The sequence below is a fragment of the Penicillium hispanicum genome, assembly GCF_028827665.1.
Source record: "Penicillium hispanicum strain IBT 35686 chromosome Unknown utg000006l_segment0_segment0, whole genome shotgun sequence".
NCBI classification, from domain to species: domain Eukaryota; kingdom Fungi; phylum Ascomycota; class Eurotiomycetes; order Eurotiales; family Aspergillaceae; genus Penicillium; species Penicillium hispanicum.
In genome coordinates this window covers 3,607,745-3,634,542 of record NW_026623198.1, presented here as the reverse complement: position 1 = coordinate 3,634,542, position 26,798 = coordinate 3,607,745, and the positions used below count along the sequence as shown (strand labels likewise).

General features: G+C 51.4%; 16 protein-coding genes across 16 annotated transcripts; 4 read left to right on the top strand and 12 right to left on the bottom strand.

The window, feature by feature from the left end:
* Positions 1-110: 110 nt before the first annotated feature.
* Positions 111-1,230, bottom strand: swc5 (putative Swr1p complex component (Swc5); the record flags this gene model as incomplete). Its single annotated transcript, XM_056946872.1, has 2 exons — positions 111-810; positions 878-1,230. 2 exons carry the CDS (start codon positions 1,228-1,230, stop codon positions 111-113), a joined length of 1,053 nt encoding a protein of 350 aa, XP_056798871.1.
* A 1,022-nt stretch (positions 1,231-2,252) lies between these two features.
* On the bottom strand, positions 2,253-3,024 carry N7459_007703 (uncharacterized protein; the record flags this gene model as incomplete). Its single annotated transcript, XM_056946871.1, has 2 exons — positions 2,253-2,642; positions 2,707-3,024. 2 exons carry the CDS (start codon positions 3,022-3,024, stop codon positions 2,253-2,255), a joined length of 708 nt encoding a protein of 235 aa, XP_056798870.1.
* A 1,234-nt stretch (positions 3,025-4,258) lies between these two features.
* On the top strand, positions 4,259-5,439 carry N7459_007702 (dihydroorotase; the record flags this gene model as incomplete). Its single annotated transcript, XM_056946870.1, has 3 exons — positions 4,259-4,313; positions 4,367-4,446; positions 4,507-5,439. The coding sequence occupies 3 exons, from the start codon at positions 4,259-4,261 to the stop codon at positions 5,437-5,439; spliced, it is 1,068 nt and encodes a 355-aa protein (XP_056798869.1).
* Positions 5,440-5,510: 71 nt separating this feature from the next.
* Positions 5,511-6,653, bottom strand: N7459_007701 (MIND complex subunit MTW1; the record flags this gene model as incomplete). The annotated part of the gene is made up of 3 exons (XM_056946869.1): positions 5,511-6,113; positions 6,179-6,505; positions 6,600-6,653. The coding sequence occupies 3 exons, from the start codon at positions 6,651-6,653 to the stop codon at positions 5,511-5,513; spliced, it is 984 nt and encodes a 327-aa protein (XP_056798868.1).
* A 594-nt stretch (positions 6,654-7,247) lies between these two features.
* N7459_007700 (uncharacterized protein) lies at positions 7,248-7,727 on the top strand (the record flags this gene model as incomplete). Its single annotated transcript, XM_056946868.1, has 1 exon — positions 7,248-7,727. The coding sequence occupies one exon, from the start codon at positions 7,248-7,250 to the stop codon at positions 7,725-7,727; it is 480 nt and encodes a 159-aa protein (XP_056798867.1).
* Positions 7,728-7,861: 134 nt separating this feature from the next.
* Positions 7,862-8,559, bottom strand: N7459_007699 (CENP-X/MHF2 family protein; the record flags this gene model as incomplete). Its single annotated transcript, XM_056946867.1, has 2 exons — positions 7,862-7,909; positions 7,963-8,559. 2 exons carry the CDS (start codon positions 8,557-8,559, stop codon positions 7,862-7,864), a joined length of 645 nt encoding a protein of 214 aa, XP_056798866.1.
* Positions 8,560-8,982: 423 nt separating this feature from the next.
* On the bottom strand, positions 8,983-9,784 carry N7459_007698 (Appr-1-p processing; the record flags this gene model as incomplete). Its single annotated transcript, XM_056946866.1, has 3 exons — positions 8,983-9,462; positions 9,521-9,579; positions 9,640-9,784. The coding sequence occupies 3 exons, from the start codon at positions 9,782-9,784 to the stop codon at positions 8,983-8,985; spliced, it is 684 nt and encodes a 227-aa protein (XP_056798865.1).
* Positions 9,785-10,211: 427 nt separating this feature from the next.
* N7459_007697 (MIF domain protein) lies at positions 10,212-11,495 on the bottom strand (the record flags this gene model as incomplete). Its single annotated transcript, XM_056946865.1, has 2 exons — positions 10,212-11,054; positions 11,121-11,495. 2 exons carry the CDS (start codon positions 11,493-11,495, stop codon positions 10,212-10,214), a joined length of 1,218 nt encoding a protein of 405 aa, XP_056798864.1.
* Positions 11,496-11,706: 211 nt separating this feature from the next.
* On the bottom strand, positions 11,707-12,210 carry N7459_007696 (DUF504 domain-containing protein; the record flags this gene model as incomplete). The annotated part of the gene is made up of 2 exons (XM_056946864.1): positions 11,707-11,978; positions 12,030-12,210. 2 exons carry the CDS (start codon positions 12,208-12,210, stop codon positions 11,707-11,709), a joined length of 453 nt encoding a protein of 150 aa, XP_056798863.1.
* Positions 12,211-14,585: 2,375 nt separating this feature from the next.
* N7459_007695 (uncharacterized protein) lies at positions 14,586-15,401 on the bottom strand (the record flags this gene model as incomplete). Its single annotated transcript, XM_056946863.1, has 1 exon — positions 14,586-15,401. The coding sequence occupies one exon, from the start codon at positions 15,399-15,401 to the stop codon at positions 14,586-14,588; it is 816 nt and encodes a 271-aa protein (XP_056798862.1).
* A 1,810-nt stretch (positions 15,402-17,211) lies between these two features.
* N7459_007694 (uncharacterized protein) lies at positions 17,212-18,009 on the bottom strand (the record flags this gene model as incomplete). Its single annotated transcript, XM_056946862.1, has 1 exon — positions 17,212-18,009. One exon carries the CDS (start codon positions 18,007-18,009, stop codon positions 17,212-17,214), a length of 798 nt encoding a protein of 265 aa, XP_056798861.1.
* A 1,341-nt stretch (positions 18,010-19,350) lies between these two features.
* N7459_007693 (tRNA-dihydrouridine synthase family protein) lies at positions 19,351-21,039 on the bottom strand (the record flags this gene model as incomplete). The annotated part of the gene is made up of 2 exons (XM_056946861.1): positions 19,351-20,832; positions 20,896-21,039. The coding sequence occupies 2 exons, from the start codon at positions 21,037-21,039 to the stop codon at positions 19,351-19,353; spliced, it is 1,626 nt and encodes a 541-aa protein (XP_056798860.1).
* Positions 21,040-21,445: 406 nt separating this feature from the next.
* N7459_007692 (uncharacterized protein) lies at positions 21,446-22,995 on the top strand (the record flags this gene model as incomplete). The annotated part of the gene is made up of 3 exons (XM_056946860.1): positions 21,446-21,470; positions 21,520-22,328; positions 22,381-22,995. 3 exons carry the CDS (start codon positions 21,446-21,448, stop codon positions 22,993-22,995), a joined length of 1,449 nt encoding a protein of 482 aa, XP_056798859.1.
* A 380-nt stretch (positions 22,996-23,375) lies between these two features.
* Positions 23,376-23,952, top strand: N7459_007691 (40S ribosomal protein eS25; the record flags this gene model as incomplete). The annotated part of the gene is made up of 4 exons (XM_056946859.1): positions 23,376-23,378; positions 23,431-23,488; positions 23,650-23,859; positions 23,930-23,952. The coding sequence occupies 4 exons, from the start codon at positions 23,376-23,378 to the stop codon at positions 23,950-23,952; spliced, it is 294 nt and encodes a 97-aa protein (XP_056798858.1).
* A 295-nt stretch (positions 23,953-24,247) lies between these two features.
* On the bottom strand, positions 24,248-25,116 carry N7459_007690 (putative heme/steroid binding domain protein; the record flags this gene model as incomplete). The annotated part of the gene is made up of 2 exons (XM_056946858.1): positions 24,248-24,751; positions 24,853-25,116. 2 exons carry the CDS (start codon positions 25,114-25,116, stop codon positions 24,248-24,250), a joined length of 768 nt encoding a protein of 255 aa, XP_056798857.1.
* Positions 25,117-25,381: 265 nt separating this feature from the next.
* Positions 25,382-26,714, bottom strand: N7459_007689 (GTR/RAG family Ras-related GTP-binding protein; the record flags this gene model as incomplete). The annotated part of the gene is made up of 4 exons (XM_056946857.1): positions 25,382-25,526; positions 25,586-26,269; positions 26,322-26,423; positions 26,479-26,714. 4 exons carry the CDS (start codon positions 26,712-26,714, stop codon positions 25,382-25,384), a joined length of 1,167 nt encoding a protein of 388 aa, XP_056798856.1.
* Positions 26,715-26,798: the final 84 nt, after the last annotated feature.

The following is a 26,798-nucleotide window of genomic DNA, read 5'->3' as shown; positions in this document are numbered from 1 at the left end:
TTGGATGCAGATGGTCTTTTGCAGTCCTGCAGGTTGCCTGGGCCCTGATAACCCAATATAGTAGAGATCGTTTTGTTGTCTCTCAGATAGAGAAAGGAAGAGATAAGACCTCACATGCCCTTGAGGCGGGCCTGTCGTGCCTCCTCGTCCTTCTTGGCTTCCATCCGACCCAAAAAGTCCATCCGGCCAATATAGCCCTCTTTGGCTTTGCTGTGCACCCGCAGCTCGTCTTTGATTCCGGCCTGGTCCACATACTGCGCCCAGTCGAGCCGTGACTTCTCAACGGTGTTGATCTTGGGCCCTTTGGCGTCCCTGTCAGCGCCAGCTTCCCCGGCCGGCTGCTTCTCCCAGCTTTTCTTGATTGTGCCGGTCGGATTAGGATCGAACCGTGAGACCTTTCGTAGCGGGCGACGCAGGTTGCGAGAGGCGTCGGCAGCCGCACCGTTCGCCACATCGGCGTACTCGACGTTCTCGCCGCTAGACAAGAACGCCTTGGCCTCGGCCGAGTCCTTCGGCACAACCTTTTCCTCGGTGATCATCTCGCCGGCGAATTCGTACGTGCGTTTGATCTTAACCATCTGCTCGGCATACTGGCCACCATGGCGCGTGTGGTCTTTCGGCTCTGGGGCACCTTGGTCTTTCATCTCGGTGTCGGCGGTGCGATCGGGTTCTCCGGGCGATTCGTGATCGTCTTGAGTGTGGTTTTGCCCCGCGCCCATCTCGTTACCGGGCGCATTCATCTGCTCCCAGAGGGCATTCACATCCACAGTCGCACCGTCGATTTTGGCCAGCGGTTTGCGCTCTTCTTGTCTGTTCGAGAAATTGATCATCAGACCCGATATCCACGCATCGAGGCATAAGGTAGACAGATCCTTACATATGCTTCTTCATTGCGCGAGTGCGCACAAATCCTCCGGTCCCCCCTTCGTCCTCATCGTCGAAATCGACATCGTCCTCATCCTCGTGGGCCTTGGACTTCTTCCCCTTGCGCTTTCTACTTTTCCTTTCGCGCGCCCGTTTAATCGTCACTTCATCGCCGGAATCTAGCTCATCTGCGGGAATCTCGGCTTTCTTGTCGGTCTTGCGCTTCTTCTTTGCGGGCTCGGCCTCGTCGTCAGATGACAGGTCCGACTCATCCTGCACGGCATCAAGCTGGAAATCTTCATCCTCAGCAGAGTCATAGGGCTCATCGTCCAAGTCAGCTACTGGAACTGTCGGGTCGGCAGACATTTTCAATGAGGGTGTTTTGTGCACGGAAGAGGAGAAAGTAGAATGCACGCAACGCGCCACAAATGATTCTGCCGGAGGCGGTGGGTTAGACGTGACTGATAAGAATTATGTAAGCATTGATTATCAGTCGGGAAGGGAAATACCGTGACCGCGTATCAGTACAGAAACGAGAACTATAAGATGTTGACTGACCACAAGCTTGCCCACATCTTAGAGATTGACCATTGGCATTCATAATTCCAGTTTAAGCCCACTAGGTGCCTAGAATTTTACTAAGATAAGGGTGCGGTTATACTCAATCAGAATGTCTTCCTATCATTCACCAAGTCAACTTTGTTCAAACAATCTAGGCCCTAGGTCACCGAGTCTCTGGAGACAAAGTGTAAAGCAAATAAGCATATGCACTCGGACCTTTGACAGATATGTTCACTAGCCAACTCTTGGACGCCTTGAGATTCTCTCCTGCACGAGTTTCATAGGAATTAACCTCAATCACCAGAATTTTGGTTTTCCGTGCTTGCAAGGCTCTTCCTGACCAATATGCTGAGCCTTGGAAATGCAATAACTCCCGTTATAACCCGACTCGAGTAGTATTAAGTCATATAAGCTGTCGCCATTTCCAGTAAAGAATTGGTTTGGTATTGTCTTTCTGATGGAAAACCAAAATAGCCAGGGTTTGTCGAAACTGTGGGAGATTCTAGCAACAGACTGCGCATGAGAGTCCAGTCTCCTTGGTTGGCGCAAGTACGCTTTCTCTAGTCTGTAGGGGCGAAGCAACCCTAAGGATAGACTGATCGCTGGAGTTATCGGATCTGTGTAGAAGCAACCATGTGAATTCGGAGCAGTAAATCCCAATAGCTCTCTGACTTTGTTCGTTCCAATCTATGTCCAGCACGGATGGCTTGAAGTAGATACATTCTACGCATTGTAAACACCGCTTTATAGTTCACACCTCTCAACGCCTTTCATGTCTCTCGTTGCTAGGCAAATATAGCCCAGAAATCCAAGTACCACTAGGACACTTAATTGCGATAGACCTGCTTCGTGGCAATCTCCAGCTTCTCGAGTTGGACCTGTTCCTCGCGACGGCGGCCAACATCCCTCTGGAACCAGGCGCCGACGACAGCGCCAATACCCATGAGAATCTCCAGCCCCAGGAGTGTACAGAGGAGTGCGAATCCAGCACGCGTGTTATGACAGTCGCGCACGAAATGGACTGGGGTCGTGTCATGTCCAGTGTCCTTCTTCCATTTGCAAGTCCAGCTATGGAGTGTCTCGTTTTTGGTGAAGCCGGTCGGGTAGGTCGAGGATGGCAGGTAGATGATGAAGAGAATCCCGACCAGCGACGTAATGAACCCGGCAAGTGCAGAGGCAGATGCACAGATATTGAGCAGTTTGATACGAGAATGCGGCTAGAATGAGGTGCATTAGTCGATAAGCACGCGGGATATCTAATCCAACGATCACAGTACTCACCGACGGAAGAAGAGCCGCAACGACGTATATCAGGTTCATGAACGCGATCACGCATCCACAGGACAAAGCTGCGACAGTCGGTCGCAGGTCAAAGTTCTGTGGCCACAGCGTGAGACCAGTGCTCGCCCATTCGGCTGTGGTCATGTAATGTCGGAATGGGACTGCTTCACAGGCGATGACGGTAATCGCCGCCGCGGAGATCAAGCAAGACAGAGCCAAGCGACCCCAGTGGATAGATCGATTTCGTTGAAGGAAAATGGACTCTTCCAGATCGGAAGAATAGGCGTGCGAGCCGGCGGTAGACGAGTCCGAACTCATGGCGTCGAGATAGAAAAGAAAGTGGGAGAATGAGTAGTTTTCGAGGGACAAGAATGAATTATAGGGAGACCTTGCCGGCAAGGATCCTCGAATAGAGCGGAGTGGGGAGATTGATCCCTTTCAACGGAGTATAGAGAAAGAAACGACCTGCGCCAGGGATTTGAAAGAAGGACGGGCTATCCTAGAAAAGAACGACGTTGAGGTAACAAGATATAGAGACCTCTGCTCTCCAACCGGGCTGAATGGGGAGGGAACGGGTCCAATATGTGCAGGCCAGCTTGGACCAGTATAAGAGGGTCCGGATAATCGCATTTGTCAGGGTCGGTCATTTTTAGCGAGCACATTGCCATCACAAATGCACATCATGGATGGGCGCTTATCCCGAGGAAAGGATAGGGGTCTTTCTGCACGATGTTTAGCCTCGAGTGGAGACAGTGATCTGCTCGGGGACGGTAATTCGTGTGAAGCTCGAGTTAGAATTTGCAGGACCACGAGAGCAACATCATCAACAATGAGCGTGCAGCTGGAGGTTTGGTCGATAGAGGCTTTAGCATTTGGGCGGGCGCCAGCCTGCAGACTTGGCAAGAGAGCGGGATGGCCAGCAGCGAGAAAGCGCGTAGCGGCGCTATAATTAGGAGTCTTGGCTGAACGCTATCACTGACCCATGCAGGCCGCGCATTCTGATTTGTGTCGCTCGAACGCCTCTGGTGTCGGAGGGAAGGCGAGCGTGGATGCTGATAGGCGGTGCCGAAGCGCCGGGGATGACGAGATGCCACCGGCGCTTCGATGATCTTCACTTCCCTCCGGGCGACAAGTCAATTCGCCATTCTACCTATTCGTTCCTGCATGAACTCACGATAGCTTGCTCTCCGAGCCTGGGGAACTAATTACCTGGCATCTGGGCAAGTCCATCGATCATCTCTCCCAAAACTCGTGGCTGAAATGTCACAAGGATAATGTTTTGACTATGTAAGATAGAGTCGGAATGGGTCTATTTGGGGAATATCATCACCACACAACACCGTCTGGTCAATAGCACCAACTTTGGCCATGGATGGAGGAGCCCAAGCATCCTGCGTATCAGTACAGAGACTGTCGATGCTAAAGAGTAAACAGACGCCGTTGCGACCGCGGGGAAACGCGGCCTCACCGCCCGGCAAAACCAGAAAAATTGGCGGGGCAACTTGCGCTTCAATGCGATTCTCGTCGAGTTGACAAACCTGACACGCTCACGATGCCATTGTCCAAGCTACAGGGAGCCAAGCTCCCGGCCTCGGCCGACCTCCATGGTAGGTTCCACGGGAATGGGAATAAAGGTCTTGGTGGCTCATTGATGGGACAGTCCACCTGCGCGACGGCCCGATGATGGAGCTGGTGACGCCCACCATCCGCCAGGGAGGAGTGAACACCGTCTTTGTCATGGTACGGGGAATGATGCTCTCATTGATCTACTCGGTTATCTGATACACCCGTCTCGCACAGCCCAACCTGGTGCCGCCCATCACAACCGTTGACCGGGCCCTTGATTATAAGAAGCGCCTGCAGGCGATCGAGCCGAACGTCAACTACCTCATGTCACTATACCTGCACGAGACGATCACTCCTGAGACCATCATCGAGGCCAAGCAGCGCGGGGTCACCGGCGTCAAGAGCTACCCGGCCGGTGTGACAACCAACTCGAGCTCCGGCGTGGTCGACTATGCGCAGTTCTACCCCGTCTTCGCGGAGATGGAGCGCCAGGGTCTGGTTTTGAACCTGCACGGTGAGGTCCCTTCCAAGGGCGACGTGACAGTCCTGTCGGCGGAGGAGCGATTTTTGCCGACCTTGCTGGATCTGCACGCCAAGTTCCCCAAGCTCCGCATCATCCTGGAGCACTGTACCACCGCAGCCGCGATCGAAGCCGTCAAGAAGTGCGGTCCCACGGTGGCTGGTACCATCACCGCCCACCATCTGTCCATCATCATCGACTCGTGGGCCGGAGACCCATTCTGTTTCTGCAAGCCCGTTGCCAAAACTCCGGCCGACCGTGACGCTCTGCTTCGAGCTGCTGCTTCGGGCAACTCCAAGTTCTTCTTCGGTTCCGACAGCGCTCCACACCCGGCGGCTTCCAAGCGCGGTGGTGAGAAGATCGCAGCCGGAGTCTTCACCCAGCCATACACCACTCAGGTCGTCCTTGACTCCTTCGAGCAGGCCTGCGAGAACGGCATCCTCAAGGAAGAGGATATCACCCCGGAGATTGTCGAGGGCTTCATGAGCAAGTTCGGCCGGGCCTTCTATGGCATCGGCGAGGAACAAAATGAGTTCATCACCATCGAGAAGAAGGGGGAAAAGATTGTAGATATCCTGAAGTCGGGCAAGATTGATGTTGTCCCCTTCCGGAAGACGCAGGACACATGGACTGTGTCTTGGTCTTAAGCAGACACCTCAATGTAAAAGAAAATTTCCAAGTCTTCGAAGGACCTTTCCTTCACAGATCGCCCGTCTGCCTACACCGGCTTGTTGTTCTGCGTAAGCATGTTTGCAACATTTTCCAAAGCATGGGCCTCGGAGATGTCGATGCGACGGCCTGCAACGACCGGATTGCCATCGTAGCCCATTGCCAGCTGGCCAGCTCGTTCGAGGTGTAGTCTAATGCGACTCTCAATGTATTCTTTCCGCTCGTCACGTTTAGTCTTGGTCTCCATCTCGACCATGGCATGAGGCAAAGACGCCAGCTTTGGCCGTAGGTTGACAAGCGTTGCTTGCAATGCTGGTAATTGCGAGAGAATGAAAGTGGTATTAGTCGTGAGAGGAGTATGCTTGGCATTCATGCCCGCATCCACGCCCACTCGAAGCTGTCGTGCAGCGGGGCTAGATGTCAAGAAGGATAGATCAAGAGGGGTCGTAGCCTTGGATTCCCCAGCAGCACCGCCGTTCTTGGCGCTTTCGACTGTGGACAAGATAGACTTCAGTTGAGCAATCACGGCATCATTCCGAGCGCATTCGTCTTTCAGTGAGCGGTTCAGCTTCCGGGTCTCTACAAGTTTCTTGCGCTGCGCATGAATGGTCTCTGGCGTAGGCGCATTGGGGACAGCTTCGAAAGAAAGGCCCTGGAGAAACGAGTGTTAAAATCAGCGGGACCGACAGGGGAATAGACATTGGGCTTGCCACGCACCTCGTAATGCTTGAGCCTGACCCAGGAAAGTAAGTCCTCGGGTACAGTCAGAATGTTCCTCAGCACGTAGATCTCAAACTTGTCGAAGGCCTTGTCAACATTGGTCTCGAGAAGCGTCTCCAGCTGGTGCAGTCCATTCTCAATCTCGAGCTTCGCTTCCGGGTAGACAATGTTTCCATCCTCATCAGTGTCCGGGATGGTGGAACCGTTGCTGGCGTGCGCAAAACCCAGTCGCTCCGGCGGAGTAGCCAGCAAGCCCGACTCCAGACTCGAAATCGCTTGATAGATGAGGTTATTGATCGAGTTGATAATGTCATCTATGAGAGACTGCAAACCTGGTCAGCACGCTTCGCAAGGGGCGGGGCTCCTAGTCGCATCTGCACCGCCGCGAGGGGCACAAAGTCGGGCAGGGCCGACTCACCAAGGGGGTGTAACTGAAGTGCTCGGTGAGCAGGGACGTGGTCGCATCGTTCATGGTGAAACGGGTCCGTCTCGCCGTGGGCTGGAGACGCGTTGAGGAAGAAAAGACGCGCGAGGCGGAGACAACCGACCGCCTTGGCTTATCATTTGCCCCGTTTGTTTGACAACATTCCTGGTTGGACGCGCATTCAGCAATCGACTCGATTTCAAATCGGCGCCGCTTGGTTTCTTTTTCTTTGCTGAAGGCAGCATGAATGCCTGATCATCGTACACCATTGCAGGCCCAACCGGGACATTACACGCCGCGTGCTCCTGACTGATGCGCCGAACACGATGGTAGTCGAATAGGATGTCGTGCCATCACACGTCCTGGGCTGGATGTCCACAATTTCAATCCAGCCCAGGCGCAGAAACCTCGAAGGCTGCAGGTCCCGGTGCTCATCCTAGAGCTGAAACTTGCTTGAAACGGATCGATCGGATATACTAAATGCGATGGAAACCACCCTTGGTCAGCGGCTCGTCTGTTCGCCGGACCCCGACTGTTTCGCTGTCTTCTGTCCCAGGAGGGTCTTCTCAGTGAGATCTTCGCTTTCTGTACGTGGTTGAGACGTGTCTTGCAAAGACGTCACTGACATGCATAGCTCTCACCATGGCGCAGCCAGGCCCGCTCCGAGTCCTGGTGATCGTCTCACAACGAAGTAAATTGATAGCCAAAGCGCGCGACTCCCCGCAGGACATTCTGCCTCTAGCGGTGCAGCTTCTCAAGAAGAATAATATTCCAAGGCCGGAGCCAACCATCTCCATCGAGCCACGACTGCTTGCCGTGCAACAGTGGAGGACGCGCGCCTTCATCGTATTCGATATCGACCATGCAGACTACGACGCCACGCTGGGGCATCTCCCCGAACGCAACCAACTCCCGGTGGTGGTCGCGTACTTCAGCAAAAACAAGGCGGCCTACAAAGCAAACCCATGGCTATCGCGACGAGTCAACCATGACGTGGCGATGCTCCACAACGCCAATGGCTTCGACGCCGTTCCGCCGTTCTTAGAAGACCATACGCAAGGGAAGCCGCCTGTATATGAGAACCCTCGCGATATCACCATGTTACGAGTCTCGTACGTCTAGGTGCGGGAAACAGTGTACTTCGTTAGGTAGAGTCGCGTGGTATCTCGAACATCAAAAAAGAATCCAACAAAGAATGCAACTCCGTGTTACGCCGAGAGTGCCTGTGCCACCATGTACCGTGAATCGCTCCAATGCTAGAAATCCATGATCAGCTGCGTAGACAGCTTCTCGAGGTCCTCAACCTGTATCCCGAGATTAGTGTCATTGACCCCTGTCGCGACCAGAAGAGACGTACCTCCAGAAAACCATCCGCAACACCCTTCTTCCCTGTAGCTTCATTCGTCTCCGCCCTCTCAAGGGCTGCACGGGCAATCGCTTCCCTCACAAACGTATCGATATATTTAGCCACAACGGCATCGGCGTCCTTCGCAACGCGGGTTTTCTCGTTGGTGAAAAAGTGATGCAGCAAGCGCGTCAGTAGTTTGGGAGGAATCTTCGGCTCGCCCAACGTCACGTCCGCCTTTGGTTTTTGCGTGACGATCTCTGCGAGGATGTAGTCTGGCTCCTGTGAGGGCGAGCGCTCGCGGCTGGCACTTGATGCTTCGGAGTCTGAGTCGGACGCGAAGTCCGACGGGGTGGGCGGTAGGGCGGACGGGGACTCGTCGCGTGGGCGCTTGCCAGAGGATTTGGGCTGGGTTGTTTTCTTCGATGCTGGTTTTGATGCGGAGGCTGAAGCGGACGAGGAGCTTTGGGCGACGGGCTGCTTGGCCTTGGCCTTGCCTTTGTCCTTGGACGCGGGTGCAGCGGAGGTTGACGGCCCCGCGGAGGTGCGACTCGGTGGTTTAAAGGGGAGTCGACGGCGTTTCTGCGCCGGCTGGGGCTCACCGGCCATGTTGCGGTGTCGGTCGCGTGGGGGAATCGAAGGTGTGCAGATGTGCAGGTTTGGAGGTTTGGCGGAGCGTGAAGGGTGGACGACGCGGGTCGCGATCTGATGGACGCGCTATCAGGTGAGGAGTAGTCGACACATTTTCCTCAATATCCCCCAGCAAGGTGAATACTAGAATAATCACAAGTACTGGGATCACGTCCACCGTCATTACTTGGGAATCCCACTTTGAATGGTCAATTATTTTTTTTTCTTTGATAATTAGGGTTTACTCTGCAAGGTTCTCACCAAAACAGCAATTTGGACGCTCCATAAGCTCTCTCCACCATCCAGCGGCGTGACCGATTGGGTAAAACAAGAAGGGAATATTGTAACATTCTTCGGAAGTACCGGCGTTTCCCACCGAGTAATGATTGGGCGTCATCAGTTCTAAGCGACCTTAGACAAGCTGCCCTGATCATCCGCTTCATCGGTATACATGACGGTCATGTCCAGACCCACCTCTTGTATAACCTTTCGAGTTTCCTTCCAAGGGACTCCAAAAGCACCCGAATTGAACCGACAAGCGAACAATCCAGTTGGTTTCTCGGCAGTGTCGTCACTCTTGTCAAGATCCTCCAGCTGCTCCTTCAAGTCCCGAAGAGCAGCGTAGGTGCTGCTGATAATAAGATCAGGCGCGTCGACTCGAGCCCTGTAGTGATAAGACGTAAAGAGGCAGATGATCCAATGACTCTTTCGGTCAAGTTCATAGTCGGCCGATTGTGGTTCAATAATCAGAGCCGTTCCGAGAGGGAATCTCACAGACCTGGGGTGCATGTCACCATTTCCCAGGTCGGGAATTGGGTGGGTGGTGATGTGCTGGAGCAATTGCATGCAGTAAGTGCGATAGACTTGGAATGCTGCAGGGTACTGGATCAACGAGCTCTTTGTCAGTGGCTGACTGGCGAGGATGATGGAGAAGACGTACCTTGTGCTTGAAGGTGGCTGCAATCCCCTTTCCCCATGTACCCTGGGCATTGCAAGCATCTAGTCCGGATTCAAATCAGCTCGAGCTGCTGGATCAACCCTGTGGCTCACTGGACTTACGAATCAAGGCCGACCCTGTTGGCGCATCAAACAGGCTTCCACGTATCTCTCGAATCTGATAGTTCGTTGCAGTTGCCGGTAGCTTTGGGGTCGGGGAGTCGTCTTCATCGCTGGAGAAGGGCTGGGTCAATTTCCAGATCTCCATGGTGTCAAGCAGGTAAAATGTATAAATGAATATGTTCTTAGCTCGATCTGGGAGAAATTCAGCTGGTAGAGAGATATCGAGTAAGAGATGTAGGGAGTACAGTGGAGGTGAAGGAGAAGCCAGCGATTGAGATTGGGAGAATAAAGAAAGCGAAGGAACACCGACTGTTCCTTCCAGGAATCACATTTCACAAATCGATTCTGCGAGAAACTGATAGTCGTCATAGGTTTTTATCTTGATTCTCAACTAAGAAAGATCGTCTTGCAGGAAACGTGAGAGCTTTATAGCTAGCTTCCTACGACATCCAGAAAGATACTGACCGTATGCACTCCGGAAGGATGTCAACTTATGCCAGTTGGTATTTGATTTGAGCATTCAGCTCCCTAGTCCTGGGCAATAGCAATATCTCCTTCCTGTTGTTAACAGTCTAGTGATCAACGGTACTTTGGCCTTCCTGCTTCTCATCGCCGCTCTTCCGATTCTTGCACTTCCGGTCTGCCTTGGAACTTTCAGCCTTCTGGCTTTCAAACGGCAAGTTCTCAGTGTCGTCACTTCCAGGTTTCCCAGTTCGGCCTCTCTTGGGCTCCTTGGCCCCATTTCCCTCTTTGGCTTCCTGGGCGTCTTTGGCCTCTTTCTTCTCCCGCTCACACTTCTCCATAGCCTCGATCAGACGGTGATAAACAAGACTCTTCATACTGTCCCTCATCCTGAGAAAGCGGGTTGGTCGGTCCTCAAACCTTGCCAGTCCTTCTGGTTGGTCATCCTGTTGCGCGGGCTCTGTAAGAGGCGGCGACTGGTATACTGGAAGATGCGGCAGCGGGGAAGTGGGTAGAGTCATCGGCTGGCTTTGTCCACTGCTCGTCTTCAGTCGTCGGCGGCTCATCGTACGGGAAATCGTCTTGAACAAGCTCGGGCTCTCTTCCTGGTCGCTACGTTCGAGTCGCGCAATCTCGCCTCGGACGGTTGATCCATTCGTCGCAAGGTTTTCCTCGAGCACTGGCATAAAGATAACAACGCCGTGCTCGGGAGCAATCCGCAGCAGGTCATGGAGTGCATTTTGAAGGAGAACGGTATTGCGCAGGTTGGTGACGGGTGCAATGAAGCATGGCAGAGCGTAGATCTTCAGCAAGTATGATGGCAGAGCAGTGCGTCCGAGGATTAGACAGGCATCCTCCTGGATGGTCACCATGACTGACGTCTCAGGACGCTGGTAAATATGAGTCAAATGCATGATCAGGTCGCCCACGATCTTGGGTTGCTCGTTTTTGACCTGATACGTCGGGGATATCAGCAGGCGTGACGGGACCAAAGCTCAAACACAGGGAGCACGACAGACCTTGGTGTTGGTCTTGAGTTCGGCCACAATGACTGCATCACAGGCCACTCGGTCCTGGGGCGAGTTGTGCGCGCCTCGAGCTGTGAACGCGTCTTCATAGTACATGCTCTTCTTCTTGGTTACCGGCGGGTCCTCCATGACCTTGTGGGCGACGAAGAGAGGCGTGGGGTCGGGAGCATAGCGAAGGCCCGGCGCGATATTCTCCTCTCTGTGGCTTTCCGGTCGAAAAGGTGGTGCTTCAGGTCGGAGAGGTTTGGCCTTTGATTCGGTGCGAGTCTTGGGCAACGAGAGCACAGGCGGAGAGCTCGGGTGCATCAATGGGATGCTGGTCATGAGGCGAGGCAGAAAGGGCTTTCTCTGCCGGGACGGATCCATTCTGTTCTCTCTGTACGCGTTGCAAAAATGGCCAAGACAGCGATAAGATGAATGGGATCGATTGGATAAGATAGAATGAGGAACAATCGTCAGCTCATCCCGCACGAGGGATGTGGCAATGCATTCATCTAGGGTATCACGGAAGGCACGACGGAGAACACCAGGTACATCTGAGGCATCCACCATCGAACGAGATATGATGTAACCGATGTCACGCCAGAAACGCCAGCTCGCTAAATGCCGAATTCCCACTAAGAAAGACCTTGTCGATGCGTCGCCGTCGGTCCCATACAATCTCCCCGTCGACATGTCGAACGTACAGCACGCGATGCTGCGGAATGAACTCCTCGTCCGTCGATTCCTTCTTCCAACTGTCCATGCCAACCTCCAATTGGCCCTCAAAGCGATCTAGGAAGCCAATGACATAGTCACCGCGATCGAAGCTCGAATCCCAGGTGATGCGATTGATGATATCTGCTTGCCCTGTTACCACCGCATCCTCGGGGGCTCAGAGAGGGCGACACTGATGCATACCTCCAGCTGGTCGCAGTTTATTCTCACCAGATCGGGGATCCGGGGAAGGACTACGCCGCCGATTCTTGGGCGCAGTCTGGTGATTGACTGGACTGGACGATCGAGACTTGGGTGCCTCTGCCAGCATGCCCAGTATCTCAGCGGTCGCGTCTGAGTTGTCTAGCGGAGCAGGAGACGCCATGATCGATGATTTTGCCCGATTTCGGGGGGGTCGATTTGGTTGAAGCCATCTTGAGCCGGAGTCCTGTGAGCTTTATAGCCGCCATCTACATATTGTCCTCATGCAACGCCAACTTAGGCCTGGAATGCCTATGCTGGACCCCGACTACTCAGAGCCTAAACGATCCAATCTCTGGAGCGAAAACGATGCTATGCAACGGGATCACTGTCAGGCCTGATCTAGATTGCGAGAAATGAGTCAAATGAGCGTGGCGAAGCTCTGAGTCCTGGGTGAGTCACCGCGGCTGAAAAACGCCAAAATGATCGGCAACAAGGCCCAATCTTAGCAACGACGCTTGGCTCGATTTGGTATGCAGATATTTCAAGAAGATCCCAAGTTCTGAACATCATGTCAATTCATTGCGATGTCATTGATGGATATGACATTCTGGAAATGCCAGGGTGCGATTCAAGTCAACCAAGTTAATAATGTCAAGAGGAAAAAAACGTCTCATGTGCAACACAGTTCTAGGACAAACCACAAAAAGATGTTATGCTCCGATAGGGGGAATCGAACCCCCGGCTGCCGTGGAATCACATTTTGTGATGAGAGACGGCGATGTTAGCCACTACACCATATCGGATGGGTGATGGAGAGTTTTCTTAATTCTGCTTCTAGGCAAGTCTTGTGTGTCTCATCTCTGCGCAGGGGGTCGCTATCGTCGGCCGTATAGACGCCCTTGGCTTCCCCGTTCTTGGACTTTCTCTCTACCTCAGCACTTTTCGCATCCTTCATATTACCCGTATTAAGCCCATTCTCGTTGGCGCTGATTGGTCCATTGGCTATCGCTATGGCGACCATCATTATCATCCGCGAGCAAAAACTCTTGCACTGAGAAATGCGCTACTCGGATCTTGTCATCGAACACACTGACCAGTGACGTGGTACAGATGTCGATCACAAACTGGGGGGCGTTCAGGTCTATCATACCAGAAACTGCGTCCAAGTCGAGGACGACAGGGGAAAGGCAGACCATCCTCAAAATCTTGCGCGCTAGAGACACATCGCTCGGGTTCGTGCTATCAATAACCCTCCGGTAGGTAGCCTCCAATGTCTCGGGAATGCGATCGAGTGCACCGATGATCTCTTTATCGCAACGGAGTTATTCCAGCGTCTTGAGTTGCAACTCAGCCCACCCGAAGCGACTAGTGGTACCAACTGTAAGCAAAATCTACACGCAACAAGTTGATCAAATTGATTGAAGAAACATGACATCCACATACCGTTCTTTCAGACTCAGCAGTCTATCGACAATCAACCTTTTCGGCTCATGCAGGCAATGGCTCAAGAGACCGTCAACTCTATACCTTGCTCCCTTCGACTGGTAACAAGAATATGGATCTTATCCTTGTGCTGCTCAAGAAGGCCCACGAGAAAGGGTAGCAATAGCCTCCTTTTCCTGAAACCCACGGTATCTGGACACTCATTCAGAGCGTCAAAAAACAGAAACGCTTCACCAGAAATGCTGGAAAGCACGTCCTCGAAGACATTCGAACATTCGATATGGTTGTCGAACCGGGTTGACTTCGTCGACGGTGGTGATCGTTCTACACATCGACCACCGATTTCGGTAGGGGTGACCGGCTCAACTGTCTGATTAGTGACGTTTTCAAGCGATCCGTGCTTTCCGTTTCATCTTTATTGAACTGGAAGTACGAATAACCGAGGAATGTGGACGGGTCCGCTTTAGAAGCCTCTTCACTATCCCGGATCACGGTAGAACTGCCGGTAGTTGTTATTGAATTTTTCTCTCGAGAAACCCGTTGAATGCATCATACCAATAATCGACTTCCTAGATATGATATAGCATTAACACTAGGGCATCATGCTCAGCGGGTCAAACTATCTGTGGAAACGATACAGTTTTGGGGACTTAGGGCCACCCCAACCCGTGCCCGTTTCACTGATGCTTCATTTGATACCATATCGGATGAAGTTGAAAGATTCAGAGAAAATTGGCTATTAGGGCTATGGATAGGGCTAGTCTCTAGATTTAGGTTCAGAGTCACAGGTCCAAAGCTTTACGGCCCACTCATAAGAATTGGCTAGATAGTCTCCAAGGTTCACTTTTGTACTCTTTCTTTTGTGTCTTCCCCACTCAGATAATATGGCATTGCTGTATGAAATTTGATCTCAGACGCAATATTTCCGGAATGCAAGTTATATATACTAACTTCCGGTATCCCAGCCGCTTCGCGTTCCTTGCGATGTCTTTCGCTCCTGGCGAGAAGCTCTTGGAAGAATTCGTCACTTGACTTCTCGGCACCAGTTGGCCGGGACTCATTACTATTGCTGTCAGTATTTCTGACTGAGGAAGAACCATGATGAATTGTTCCTTACAATGACCATCTCAGATTTGCTCCGCGGACACAAAGAATGAGCTTCATGTCTTGTTTTTCTTGGTCAGTCAAACCCAATAGTTTCTCCAATTCAAATGTGACTGGCTTCTCAAATGCCGCATCATATGGAAGCACACATGAGGTTGTGGCGAGTTCAAAAAAGCGCGGGTAGAGCCCCGAGTACCCCCAGTCAACGAGACAAAGAGAGCCGTCCCTCTCCAAAATCAGATTTCTCCTGCATATGTCACCGTGGCATAGCACCAGGGCATAGGGGGTCAGGTCGATGGAATCGTTGCGATATTGCAGCCTTTTGTTCATGTATACATTCAAGTCCTCGATTGAGGTGAAAATGGTCTTCGCGCCGTCGTCGCCGAATATATAGCCCTGAGGTTCCCCGCCGCCAATTGGACCCGGGGTCGGAGCTGGGCCTATGATTTGTCCCAAATGCGCAAGAATCTTCGCAACGCGGGAGGGAATATCCCGGTGCATTTCCAAATCAAGGTCGCTGAGATTCTGGCCTTGCACATACTCCATGAAGAGGTATCCTCGTGGGTTCGCTGATTGTTGAGATTCAATAAATCGATAGACCTTGGGTACATGGACGATGTTGCGATCAACATGATTGAATGCAAATTCTTGTGTTGTGGCTTCAGATGTTTGTACGCTACCGTACTTCACTGCGATGTGGTCGGAAATCTTGATGACTTTGTCGCCGTACTGTTCACCCCCGATCATCCCGCCCTCGTTTTCCGCCTTGTGGCAAAGGTCGATCAGCCATTCTTCATCCGCTGTGGCGATATCAGAGGGCTGCATAGTGTCTGAGCAGCTGGATGTATGGGTGTAAATGAATGAGTATTTTATAGGACCAGAAACTGAATTCTCACGATGAGCCCGAAATGAGCGAGATGCTAGGTTGGTGAGTGGGGAAATATTTTCCCACTTGAGGGCGGCGTGGGAAGGCTATGCCACGAGATCGCTGTCAATATCATAAGCGGACTTGCCTTGGCTCTCCTTCCCCGTGCAGCGCGCGTAGCTGGCCCTAGTAGATCCTTTTATCCCTGATTCATTGGACTGGGTCGGGCATAATACTAATACAGAGCACGACCTAGATGGTTTCTAGGAAAACCATATCCCCTAGTCTACAACCCGCCCATTTCTTTTGTTGTAGGATAGGCGAAGTAGGACCCGATAATGTTTCTGACAGTAATAGGGATCTTCATTGAGTATAAGATAAGATCGAACACGCCGAAGAGATAGAAGAAGGAAAGAAAAATTAGTTAATTATAATAAAGCCTGAGAAATAGGGTAAAAAGCGAAGAGACTAGATAGAAGGAGAAAGAGAGGTAAGGGATAAGACCATCTACACTCGGTGCATAGGGCTGCCTAGCCACTCAGGCATTCAGTATCACTATATATTATTTTAGCTCAGTTGAACGATAACAGCTGCATAAAAATTTTAGATTTCAAGATGTATCTAAATAAATACATGTAAAAAAGAAACATGTGAGTCTCCGATAGGGGGAATCGAACCCCCGGCTGCCGTGTGAGAGACGGCGATGTTAGCCACTACACCATATCGGATTGTTATAATGGTTGGGCGGAACTTGACATTATAGGCCACGACTAGCGGTGTGACTGATCTCGACCCACCTGCAGATCACAACTATCACAGCTTCTTCTATTTCTACTTCACTCTTGTGCTTCTTTCCACGCATCTGCACTTCGCTGATGAGGCATTTTTGCCATTGATCCGGATCACCGAGCTCCATCGCCCTCGTTATTTCTGGTGTGACTTGTCAAGTTTGCAATCCCTCGAGCGCAATATGGGTTGCCTTCGCTCACTTGGCCCTGGTTTCCCTACTACTGTGAATCTAGATGCATTCGCCCTATGCTGATGGCGCTTATGTCATTTTGGAACTACGGAAGACCGGGATCGGACTCGCACGTCGCTCATAATATATTGCGCGTTTTAGCCAGACTCATCAACAAAGCGATATCGACGCCCGAGTGATAGCCCACGATATCGTTTTAGTGGCACATTTGCTCTGGATGACACTCTTCCACATGATCTTTTCTATTCCCCGAGGACATGGGTCCAGGCTTCCACGACGAGCTTCTCTGGAAAGCTATTCGGATGCTGAAATGATCGGTCACGTTTTATCTTCGCCTTTATGTGCATCTACTATCAGGGTAGTCAGGCTCTCTTCGAACCTCATATCTAAGCAGTATGAATTTTCAGGCGTAGAAGACGCTACCAAAGCTATGGAGGTTGCCAGCAGATTAGGAATACGCAGCGCTCATCTACAACGGATTGTTATAAATGAGCCAAATGCCTACTTCATTATGGACTGCATTCCTGGAACTAGCTGGACGCTGATGATTTACAACCCTATTCCTAATTAAAGAAGCGCATTCACTGTCATCCAAGTATGATCTAAACCAGTTCATCGAAGATCAAATATTTTCAGTCCAGAAACAGATTTCGTCTGATCTCCTCGATTTTCCTCGCAATGAATTGCCCAAAGTGTGATTGCAACAATATAACCAAGGTAGAAAATTGTGCCAGATGAGGGGCAAAGATGCCTCATAGAGGTATGTTACTCTCGGCATGAATTGATCATTGCTAAAACCTCCAATAGTCGTCGAATATCCTGATCTGCCTATTGAAGTGCTGCTGTCTTCTTATACGGATTATGTTTCCAGGACCAAGGTCTGGATGGTAGAAGTGGAAGCAATCTCCGATGGTCGGATTCGGATCAAGATCGGCTCGGTAAAAGTAGACCTCGCTCTCGGAAATACTTAAAGGTTCCAACAGGTCTTGACCGGAATGGGCCAAATAAGGCTCCACCATAGGGCCTCCTTGTATGCTTTGTAAACGCTCTGCGGTAAGGGAACCTAGATCACAGCAGAAACTAGCAACTTCGTCCACAATCGAGTCCTGCTGTTCGACTGATAACCCCGACCATGCATCCCTTAGTGTTAGACCCTGGGCACGTTTGAGGATCAAGAAACTGCGATCTTGCTCAACCCAGAAATGGAGCACTTCAGGCACCGGGATATGTGGTGCATTTTCCCGGACAAACTGGATGGTTTCGTTCTCTGGTGGTATATTGGGAGACCAGTGATAATGAACTTTGCAAAGTGCGTTGCTTCCGATGGCCCAGATAGCAGATTCTTCGCCCCCTTCATGCACAAGAGGAAGTTCGTTGGAGGGGTACAGAGGTGTAGTAGGTGACTCTTCACTCGTTGAACTGATGACATACCACCCATCACTGTCCTTCCATGCTGTAATATATGATCCGCTTGGCTTTTCTGATACCAAACGAGATTCGACTGTTGAGCCTAGAAGCCAACAGTGGGGGGAGATCTGTGTGATTGAGGCACGGATTGGTGTATGGAGCGAGATGGTAGGTAGTGACATTGTGAGTTTTTCCTTAGTTGAATAGACGGGTGCTGGGAGGAGATTATATACCGAGATTTGTTGAGAAAGAACGGTGAAGCTCACTCCTTGACATAGCAGAGTCTGAGCGCACGGCCTCACGGCTTCTTTTCCCATCCGGAATTGGACACGGATCCTGCAGATCGGCGAATGGTAGTTGGGCGGCAAGTCTGGGTGTAACACAAGTCAAGAACCCCTACCTCCAATACTGGGTTTTCTATACACCTCGACAGGCCGAGGCAATACTTAGCAAAGAGTAAGGACAAAGAAGGTAAGCCAAATACGGCATAGTATTTTTGAAGGATACTGGGATTTTATTGCGAGACATGGCAAGAGGGAATATTCTTTGTTAGAAATATGGCGTTCCTATCCCAGCCCTTTTTCGCATCGTTTTGTGGCCATACACATAATCGAGATCAAATTTGCAGTCTACGCACTATATCTAGTCAGCCACGTGGCCAATGCGTAGATAAAAAAAATGGTATAGATATAATGTGAATATAAATATACAGGCGTAAATTCAGTTCCAAACATCGTTTTTGCGCTACTCTATCTTGCTAATTTGCCTCGTCACTAGAAAAGGAATATTTGGATTTTTGCCACTTACCGCGTTGGTAGTGTAGTGGTCATCATCTTTGCGTACGTTCAGGACCACACCATATAGGAATTTCCAAATACTAATATCATAACAGCTTCCACAATAGCTTCTACAGAGCAATTGCTTAGCAGGGGACCGGGGTTCGATTCCCCGCCAACGCATTGTACCTATTTTTGCAATTCTTTCTTCTTTTCTCTTTCTGTTCTCTTTCCTCTCCCATTTCCCTATTAGTGGTATTTTTCTAATATTGTTTTTCTATCATCCTCCTTCCAAGGTTTCATGTTACTGATTAGATAGCGGTAGTCTATGTCTCCAGCTGGCAGAATAAGGCATTAAGTTGAAGGCTGCTACGGCCTTTTGCTCCATCAGCAGCATGTAAGATATGCTGCGCCACTGTTTCATGGTGATAATGGCAAGTCACGTATCTTGAGATGAACTTTATGGAGCTCACCTGCTCTTCCACATAGAGCCGCGCGGAGAAATATTATCAATCTTGCAGATAGAAACCTGCGAAAATTAATAACGCACTTAGAAGAATCAATGACTTTTTTCCCACAGAGATAATACTTGAACGTGTATCATGGCCTTATGACGCTATGTGGATATAATGATCTATCAAAACGAATTTGTACACCTCCCTCAGGTTGCGCTTGATGCATATTCAGACATGCCGATTGGACGGCCATTGTCTTCAGGATGGAAGATTTAATGGGCATGGATCATGGTCAGCCACTCACAAGTTGATCTGGAGTGAGAGTAGTTGAGGAGTCAGAAGTGGTCGCGCTTGCCGGAGTGGCAGCTCCGCCAGATGCTGGGATCTTAGTATCATCCGACTCTTTCTTCTCTGGCTTGGCCTCTTTTTTGGCTTCATTGGGGTTTGTTGTTTTGCCCTTTGCCGTCAAAGCGCCATTCTCAATAGCCTCCTCTGGCAAAGGTCGGATGTGCGGCTGGCAGATCCACCAAGGCCGACCATACTCCGCAATGGTGGCCTTCGAGCCCTTCAAAGTTGGATCATGAGTTTTCTCAAACTTCTCCGGAGACTCAGCATACTCCTTCAATCCGGACTTGACAGCTCGTTCCACGAGTGTCAGAACATTCTCAAAGGCAGACATGTCACCAGGCCGGGAGCGAGCGAGCGCATCTCGCACATTAGTGTGGCTGGCAACCATCGGCCGAAGGACCTGGAAGAGGTGTCCCTGCATGACGGCCAGACTTGGAGAAACTGGTCGCTTAGACTTGTCCTTGTCCCGCTTCTGCTTCTTCTTAGGCGGACCGTCTTCAATAATCTCGGGCTCTTGTTGCTCGGCCTCTTCAGCGTCGTTGACAGGATCAGATGGCAAGAAAAGCGGCTTCCTTTCGGGAACCGGCTGTTCAAGAACATATTGGTAGATAATATCCAAATACCGACGGAGAATTGCATCGATTCGATAGCCGCCCTTACCATCGCGCCCCCGCCAGTATTCTCGCCCCTCGGAGCCCACTGGGGGTGGCTTGCTAAAGATCGTGGGATCCGAGAGGTTCCCTTCCGCGGACATGACGCCATCGGCACCAGTTGCTTCGAGACAGCGTTCAAGGTCATCGTGGTTGAGGATGTTGCCATTGGCGAATATCACAGTCTCGGGTGGTAAATTATCGCGTAGGTAGCGAATGTACGACCAATCCGCGACGCCAGTCTCGTGACCTTTCTGTTCTCGCCTGCGCCCGTGCAGCGTGATGATATTCGCACCAGCCGAGAGGATCATCTTGGCATACTCCAAGGTCTTCTCCTTGCTCTCCTGAATACGAAACTTGGCCGTGATAGGAATCGCGAGTTCATTATGGAGTTTGTTAATGAGTTTGTAGATCAGGCTCCAATCCTCTTGGAGAAAGGCGCCGTAGTGACCTTTTCGGGCGATGCCTTGTGGGCACCCCAGATTCAAATCCACGGCATCGCAGTAAGGTTCCACATGACGCGCCGCCTCCAGGAACTCGTTTGGATCATTGGCGCAGAACTGGACGAACAGCGGTCGGTCAAATTTTGGGTTTCCGTCGAGAAAGAGCTCGTCCTTGTTTTTTGTTTCACCGACGGCCTCGCGGGTTGGCTGGAAAGACTGGACGCGCATGCGTGGCTGCTCACCGAAAATACGGGCATGATACATTGGGGAGTATGCGAGGATTGGTCTCGTTTCGTCCGTGGGCATAAAGGAGCGAGTGAGCATGCGCCAGGCCTAGTTGTAAAGCGGAGTTAGTCCGAGGATTGTAGAGTATCGACACCATGAACGATTGCATACAAACTCCGAGCGATCAACCATAGGAGCCACGATGTACTTGGGGCTGCCGATGCTTTCATAGAATTGCCTCCCCAGCAACTTCTTGTGGGGTGCAGACGCAGAGGTCTGGTCGGCAGCGTTCTGCGATGCAGTGTCGGAAGCCATTGTAAGGTGTAACCGAGGGTTCCTTGGGAGATATTGCCCCAGCCACGGGGCCAGTCGCTTCAGGAGACCTATTTTGACTGCTGGAGCCGGAATTCTGGATTGTCTGGAGTTGATCAGCGGGGACTTCTTGACTTTTTCCCGCGACGCTTGCGCCTTATCTCGGAGCGGTAATACTACTCTCCGTTTATCTTATCGGGCGCGAGAGGCGTTCGTTGAGAAACGCAATCCGAGTTGGGCAGTTGATAATTCGGATCGAAAGATTGTGTTGAACAGAGTTTACCAATGGGATCTGCGAGTTAACATCTGGTCGATACCGAAGCCGCGTTGTTGCAAATCGACCTCAACCCGCCACCTCCGCAGACGACCCTACAAAAACACGCGTCTGCTTGCTGCCAGTGATCAACAAATGGATGCTTCCACTGGAGGCGGAGGTTAGCTCCCCTGATCTTCCTAATTTGGATACACACTAACATTTGATAGCTCCTCTGACTCTGTCTATCTCTGATGACGGGAACTACGCTGCTGTTCTGAATCCAAAAGACATTGTGCTCTATTCAAGCCCTGCCTCGGACAACATAGATGTGCAGCTCGCACGGGTCAAAGAGAGCAGTGTCAAATACTTCAAATTCTGCCATGTTAGAGATCTGCATATCAATTCAGATGGAGATCTCGAAAGACGTCTCCTCAGTGCCAATGACTCACGTATCTCGGTTTGGACCCTGAACCCTCTGCAACTTTTCGCCGAGATCGAGAACATCGAACCAGGCGCTTTGAATGTTGAGTTTGGAGCTGATGAGAATGAGGTGCTTGTCTTTCATGCATGGAATACGAAGATGGGTATTCATTCGCTCGACACAGGCCGGGTCTCGGTGATCAAGAACCCCAAGTTTGCGCACCACCTGGGATTTGGGTACCGCCCACTGACCAGACAGCTTGCTATCCTGCTCAAGCCCGAGGCTTCGGATTTATTGACGGTGCATGATCCTCGATCTTATACAACTGTTGGCCGAGCCGTCCTCCCAACTGTAGATGCGCAAGGCCTAAAATGGAGCCCAGATGGGAGGTGGATTGCCATTTGGGACGCTGCCAGTGCTGGTACCAAAGTGTTGATTTTCACAGCTGATGGCCAGCTATTCAGAACTTACCTGAACCCGTCCGGGGTGGACGATACGTTTGATTTGGGAGTGAAGCAGATCGAATGGGGTCCAGCGACTGGCCAGCTTGGCACCACGGAGACCCTGGCTGTCGGCAAAGTCAATGGGAATGTTGACCTCCTACGGACCCGCACGGTGTGTTGAAGGCAACAAATCGCATTCATATTGTGACTAACAAAGACACCAGTTCTCGTCCTCAACAACGATCTCTCATGTATTTCAAACAGACCAGAATTCTCCCACGATCTGGCGTGAACGACATACAAGTGCCCTTGGCGATGCAGAATATGCGGAGACATCGAGCTCCTCCGCATTCAACATGAGCCCCGAAGCATCAGGTCCCTCACGAGGCGTATATATTATGACTTTCAGTCCCGATGGAAATTTACTAGCCACCGTGGACTCCATGCGATCGAACGTGGTATGGATATGGGCTTTGGATGTGTCTACTAGATTGGCTTCTGCCCTGGTCCATGAACAACCCGTGCGTCAACTCACCTGGCACCCTTCGACGCCACAACTATTGATAAACACTGTGACCAATACATTACCCGTGATAAGATGGTGGTCGCCACACAGCCATCCAGTAATCGCCCGTGTTCCTACTCAAAAGAGTGACAGTGGGAAGTACGAGGTGAAGTGGTTGGCCCGACCGAATGAGGACTCAGTGTTTTGGTTTGGGTCGACCGAGGAATACGTGGTGGGATACTTGTCTGCTGAAGATGGCACTGTTAGATTTGAAGTGTTGAATTCAGTGACAAATTGGGGGCCTGGGAATCATGCTGGGAGTCTGAGTCGATAGTTCTGCATGGTGGCGGCGGCGACGAAGTATAGTTACTCGACGCAGCGGGTGTACGAATAAGATGTATTCACGATTACAGCCACGATATCCACATTGAATGAAAATAACCAAGAATCTTCCCATTCGACTAGCTGTCGGTATCGTAATTAATATTAATAGAAGAGGATGGTCATTATGTTGTTCACAATCCCTCTAGTTAGTTACAACGACCAAATATACATACGTCACTGGGATCTATCCTTGACCAATCACAGCGCGTGCACTAACCGAGTGGTCACGGGAGCTGGGGCTTAGGGCTCGGCTTAGTCAGGCCCCACGCCAATTTCGCACTTGATCCTCGTTCTGCGCTGCTCTTTCTTCCATCCACCCCAACAGTCAAAATGGTGAGCGCCCATCCATACGCCCAGCCCAGCGGCAGAAGTTAACCGTTTGCAGGCGCCCGCAGCATCGACCGGTGGCAAGAAGCAAAAGAAGAAGTGGTCCAAGGGCAAGGGTACGCTATCATTTCCGTCATCACCATCCATCCGACCGTGACAACGACTTCCACATTTCGCAACTTCCGAGGGAAAGAGCATCCGGAATCGTTGAATCGATCGCACCAGAACTGCCGAGAAAGGAAAAGAGAAAGCATACTGACTTGTTTTCTGCCTATAGTCAAGGACAAGGCCCAGCACGCCGTCGTCCTCGACAAGACCACCGCCGAGAAGCTCAACAAGGATGTTCAGTCCTACCGCCTGATCACCGTCGCCACCCTCGTCGACCGTCTCAAGATCAACGGCAGCCTTGCCCGCCAGGCTCTCGCCGACCTCGAGGAGAAGGGACAGATCAAGAAGGTCGTTGGCCACTCCAAGATGAACATCTACAGTGCGTTTCCCTCGCGTCGACTATCCGCTCTTTTGATTCCATCTCGATCAATACACTAACGGAATATTAGCCCGCGCCGTCACCGCCGAGTAAACGTCTCGTCCTCTCGTCATTTCTCGCGGTTCTCTTATTTCCTTGTTACGAATGATATCATTTCACATGGGAAGCTTCGGCTGGGCGTGATGCATAGTGGTTCGACGCCTGGAATCTCGGCAGTGTGGAACAATTCGCGCTCCTGGACTAGTGTCAGGTAGAACGGATCGAATGAAAAAGTTACAAAACTGCACCCAAATCTTCGACGTGATCCAGCCAAGACCAACTCCGTAGATGCATGCATTTGAAGAGGCAACCAAAATCCCTCGATCTATATCCAAACTGGGGCCGTAATCTACGGGGACTCCTCCATCTCACTCCGTTTGGGCCTCTGCCTTTGCGCTCCTTCGCAAAGCACCCGCTTGCCGAACTCTGGATCCTTTGTATGATCCTCGCCAATCACTCTGCCTGCCTGGAAATACCGCTTATGATTCCGAAAGAACCCTTCCCACCGGGCAACCGTCTTCTCAATAGTCTCCCGCGCCAATCTTAGTTCACGCTCCCGACGCATCTTCTTTTCCGCCGACGACACATTCTCTCGCGGAACATCTTCGACCGGCAAGAACATCTCTTCCACGCCACTCAAGTCAGGCGTCAGATCCTCGCTAAAGCAGCCCGTCACGAAGGCGCGCGTAGCGTCGCGCCCAGCAAAGAAGTTGTAACTCCCGCCCGGTCCGTAGATCGCTGGGTTGGCAGAGACGTCGAAGATGGAGCCGTTCACGGCAAGGTAGATGGGAAGCGACTCATCAGAGCCGTTGTAGAGGGCTAGTTCACCTGGGGTGAGGTTGACGGGACCGGCCTGCATTGCGGAAACTATCAGCGGCTGTCTCTAGGCCTTTTGTATGTGCTTCGGTCTTGCGGCTCCATCGTCGCCGGGAGTGGGAGGGGAGGTGGGTTTACCAAGGTCTGCTTCACGACCGGCCACCGTGTGAACCATGGGCGATAGCCCCATAGGAGGGACTCGGAATTGGTGATGTAGTAGGATAGGCCACACGAGGCTATGGCGAGGGCGATAAGTACGCGGATGATGTCCAAGACGCTGATGCCGGTGTCATCTTCGGCTTCATCGCGAGTTTGTCGACGGCGGTCGGGAAACGTATCCGTATCTGGAGCCTGGTCGGACCCCGAGGTTGCTGTAGTCTGTCGCTGGCGAAGTTCCGACATGTTCAGGGTTTTGTTCTCGATCGGCCCTGGGCGTGTCGAGTGCTAACAAATGGCCATTGGAGGGGTGGTGGATGTGGGAAGAGGTGGCCTCGGTCAAAATCTGGGGAAGACAACCTTGGCGCAATGATCCACCGCACATCATGCAACTTGATCGAAATAGACATTCCTAAAGATTTCTAAATATTTTGCCCCGGTTTGAGTAAAAATATTGTGTAGATTTTGTTGGGTTCCTAAGAAATATAACACTACCCCTAAATGAAAAGATCTACCCAGTCGGTCCATCCTCCTGCTCCCAGCTGCGGGAAAAGACATCGTTCAAAGCTTCCTGGAATGTGCGACAATTCATATCGATCAGGCCTCTCTTTTCCTTCGCTTCAGGGTTTCGAATCACAGAGACAAGGCAGAGGTATCTGGCAAGGTCAGAAATATCAGAACCAGCAAAACAAGGGCGCCGACCATGACAACGTACTTGTTCATCTCCATCAAATGGATCATGGTCTCATCATGGAGCACTACGTGGCTTTCGGCCTCTTGAATCTGTTCACCCTTTGGTCGCCGATCCGGATGATCCCACGAATAGAGCTCGGAAATATCGACAATCACGTCAATATAATCCGAGCACATTTCATAGCAAGCCATGTCGACGGGGCGGGTATCAGATGCGATGTAGATCTTGCTCAGCACGTCGAAGAGATAGGTCTTTTCGAAGCCGCAGTTGTTACCGAGTGTATTGATCAGATTTTCAAGGGTGGACAGGTTCGGTATCAGTTTCTGGATTACCTTACTAAAGGCTTCGAAGACGGAATAGTCGTAGATGGAGGTGAGGTAGTAGTGTACGGGCGCGTTCTCGTATCCGGCATCACTGAGCTCGTCCGAAATGTGTTGCACAATGTCTTGGAAAGTGTCGGTACGGTACTCATCCGACAGACCGTCGACCTTGTGGATGAAAACTTCGATATTGATGCCTGGGTAGTATTGTTGCACGGTCAAGATGGTGCGGTTCAGCCGCGCGACCGAGTCCAGGTAGTCATCCTGTGCATCTATCACCCAGACCAGGGCACCGAGGCTACCGAAAATGTCTTCAAGATCAAACGATGGTTCAAGGTATTCAAGCTGCCCTGGGAAATCCCAGACCTGGAAGTCCATGAACGAGCTTGGTCCATATTCAGCGGATGCTCTGAAAGTTGAAGCTGGTGCCAACTTACTGGATCGAGTCTTTTTGAATGCGGGTGGTGGATTCTAGAAATAGGGTTTCATTGGGCGGCATCTTGTGGAAGACAACGCTGGCAATGGATGACTTTCCACTTCTAGATCTCGACTCAATCCTGCTGTTCACGGGAGACTTCCGAAGAATGAACTTACCGGCGAAGCCCCATCAGGAGCAGACGTGGTTTAGCATCACGGGCTTGAGTGTTGGGGACAAGGACGGATCTGGCCTGCGCCGATCCCGCGGCATGGTTCACTCCCTGTAGAAGATTTTCAAGGCTTAGCTGGGCGTCGGTCTTCTGGACAGGAGGGTGATGCAAGAAGAGATCCGAAAGACGCCGCTCGGTGTCAGGGTCTACAGACCGCGACCTGCGAACGGGTGGAGATTGCATGGTGCAGGAGTGAGAGGAACATTGCCTGGAAAAAGCGGAAGAGAGGAGGCATATCACAGAGGGGATCCATCACATGTCGATGGG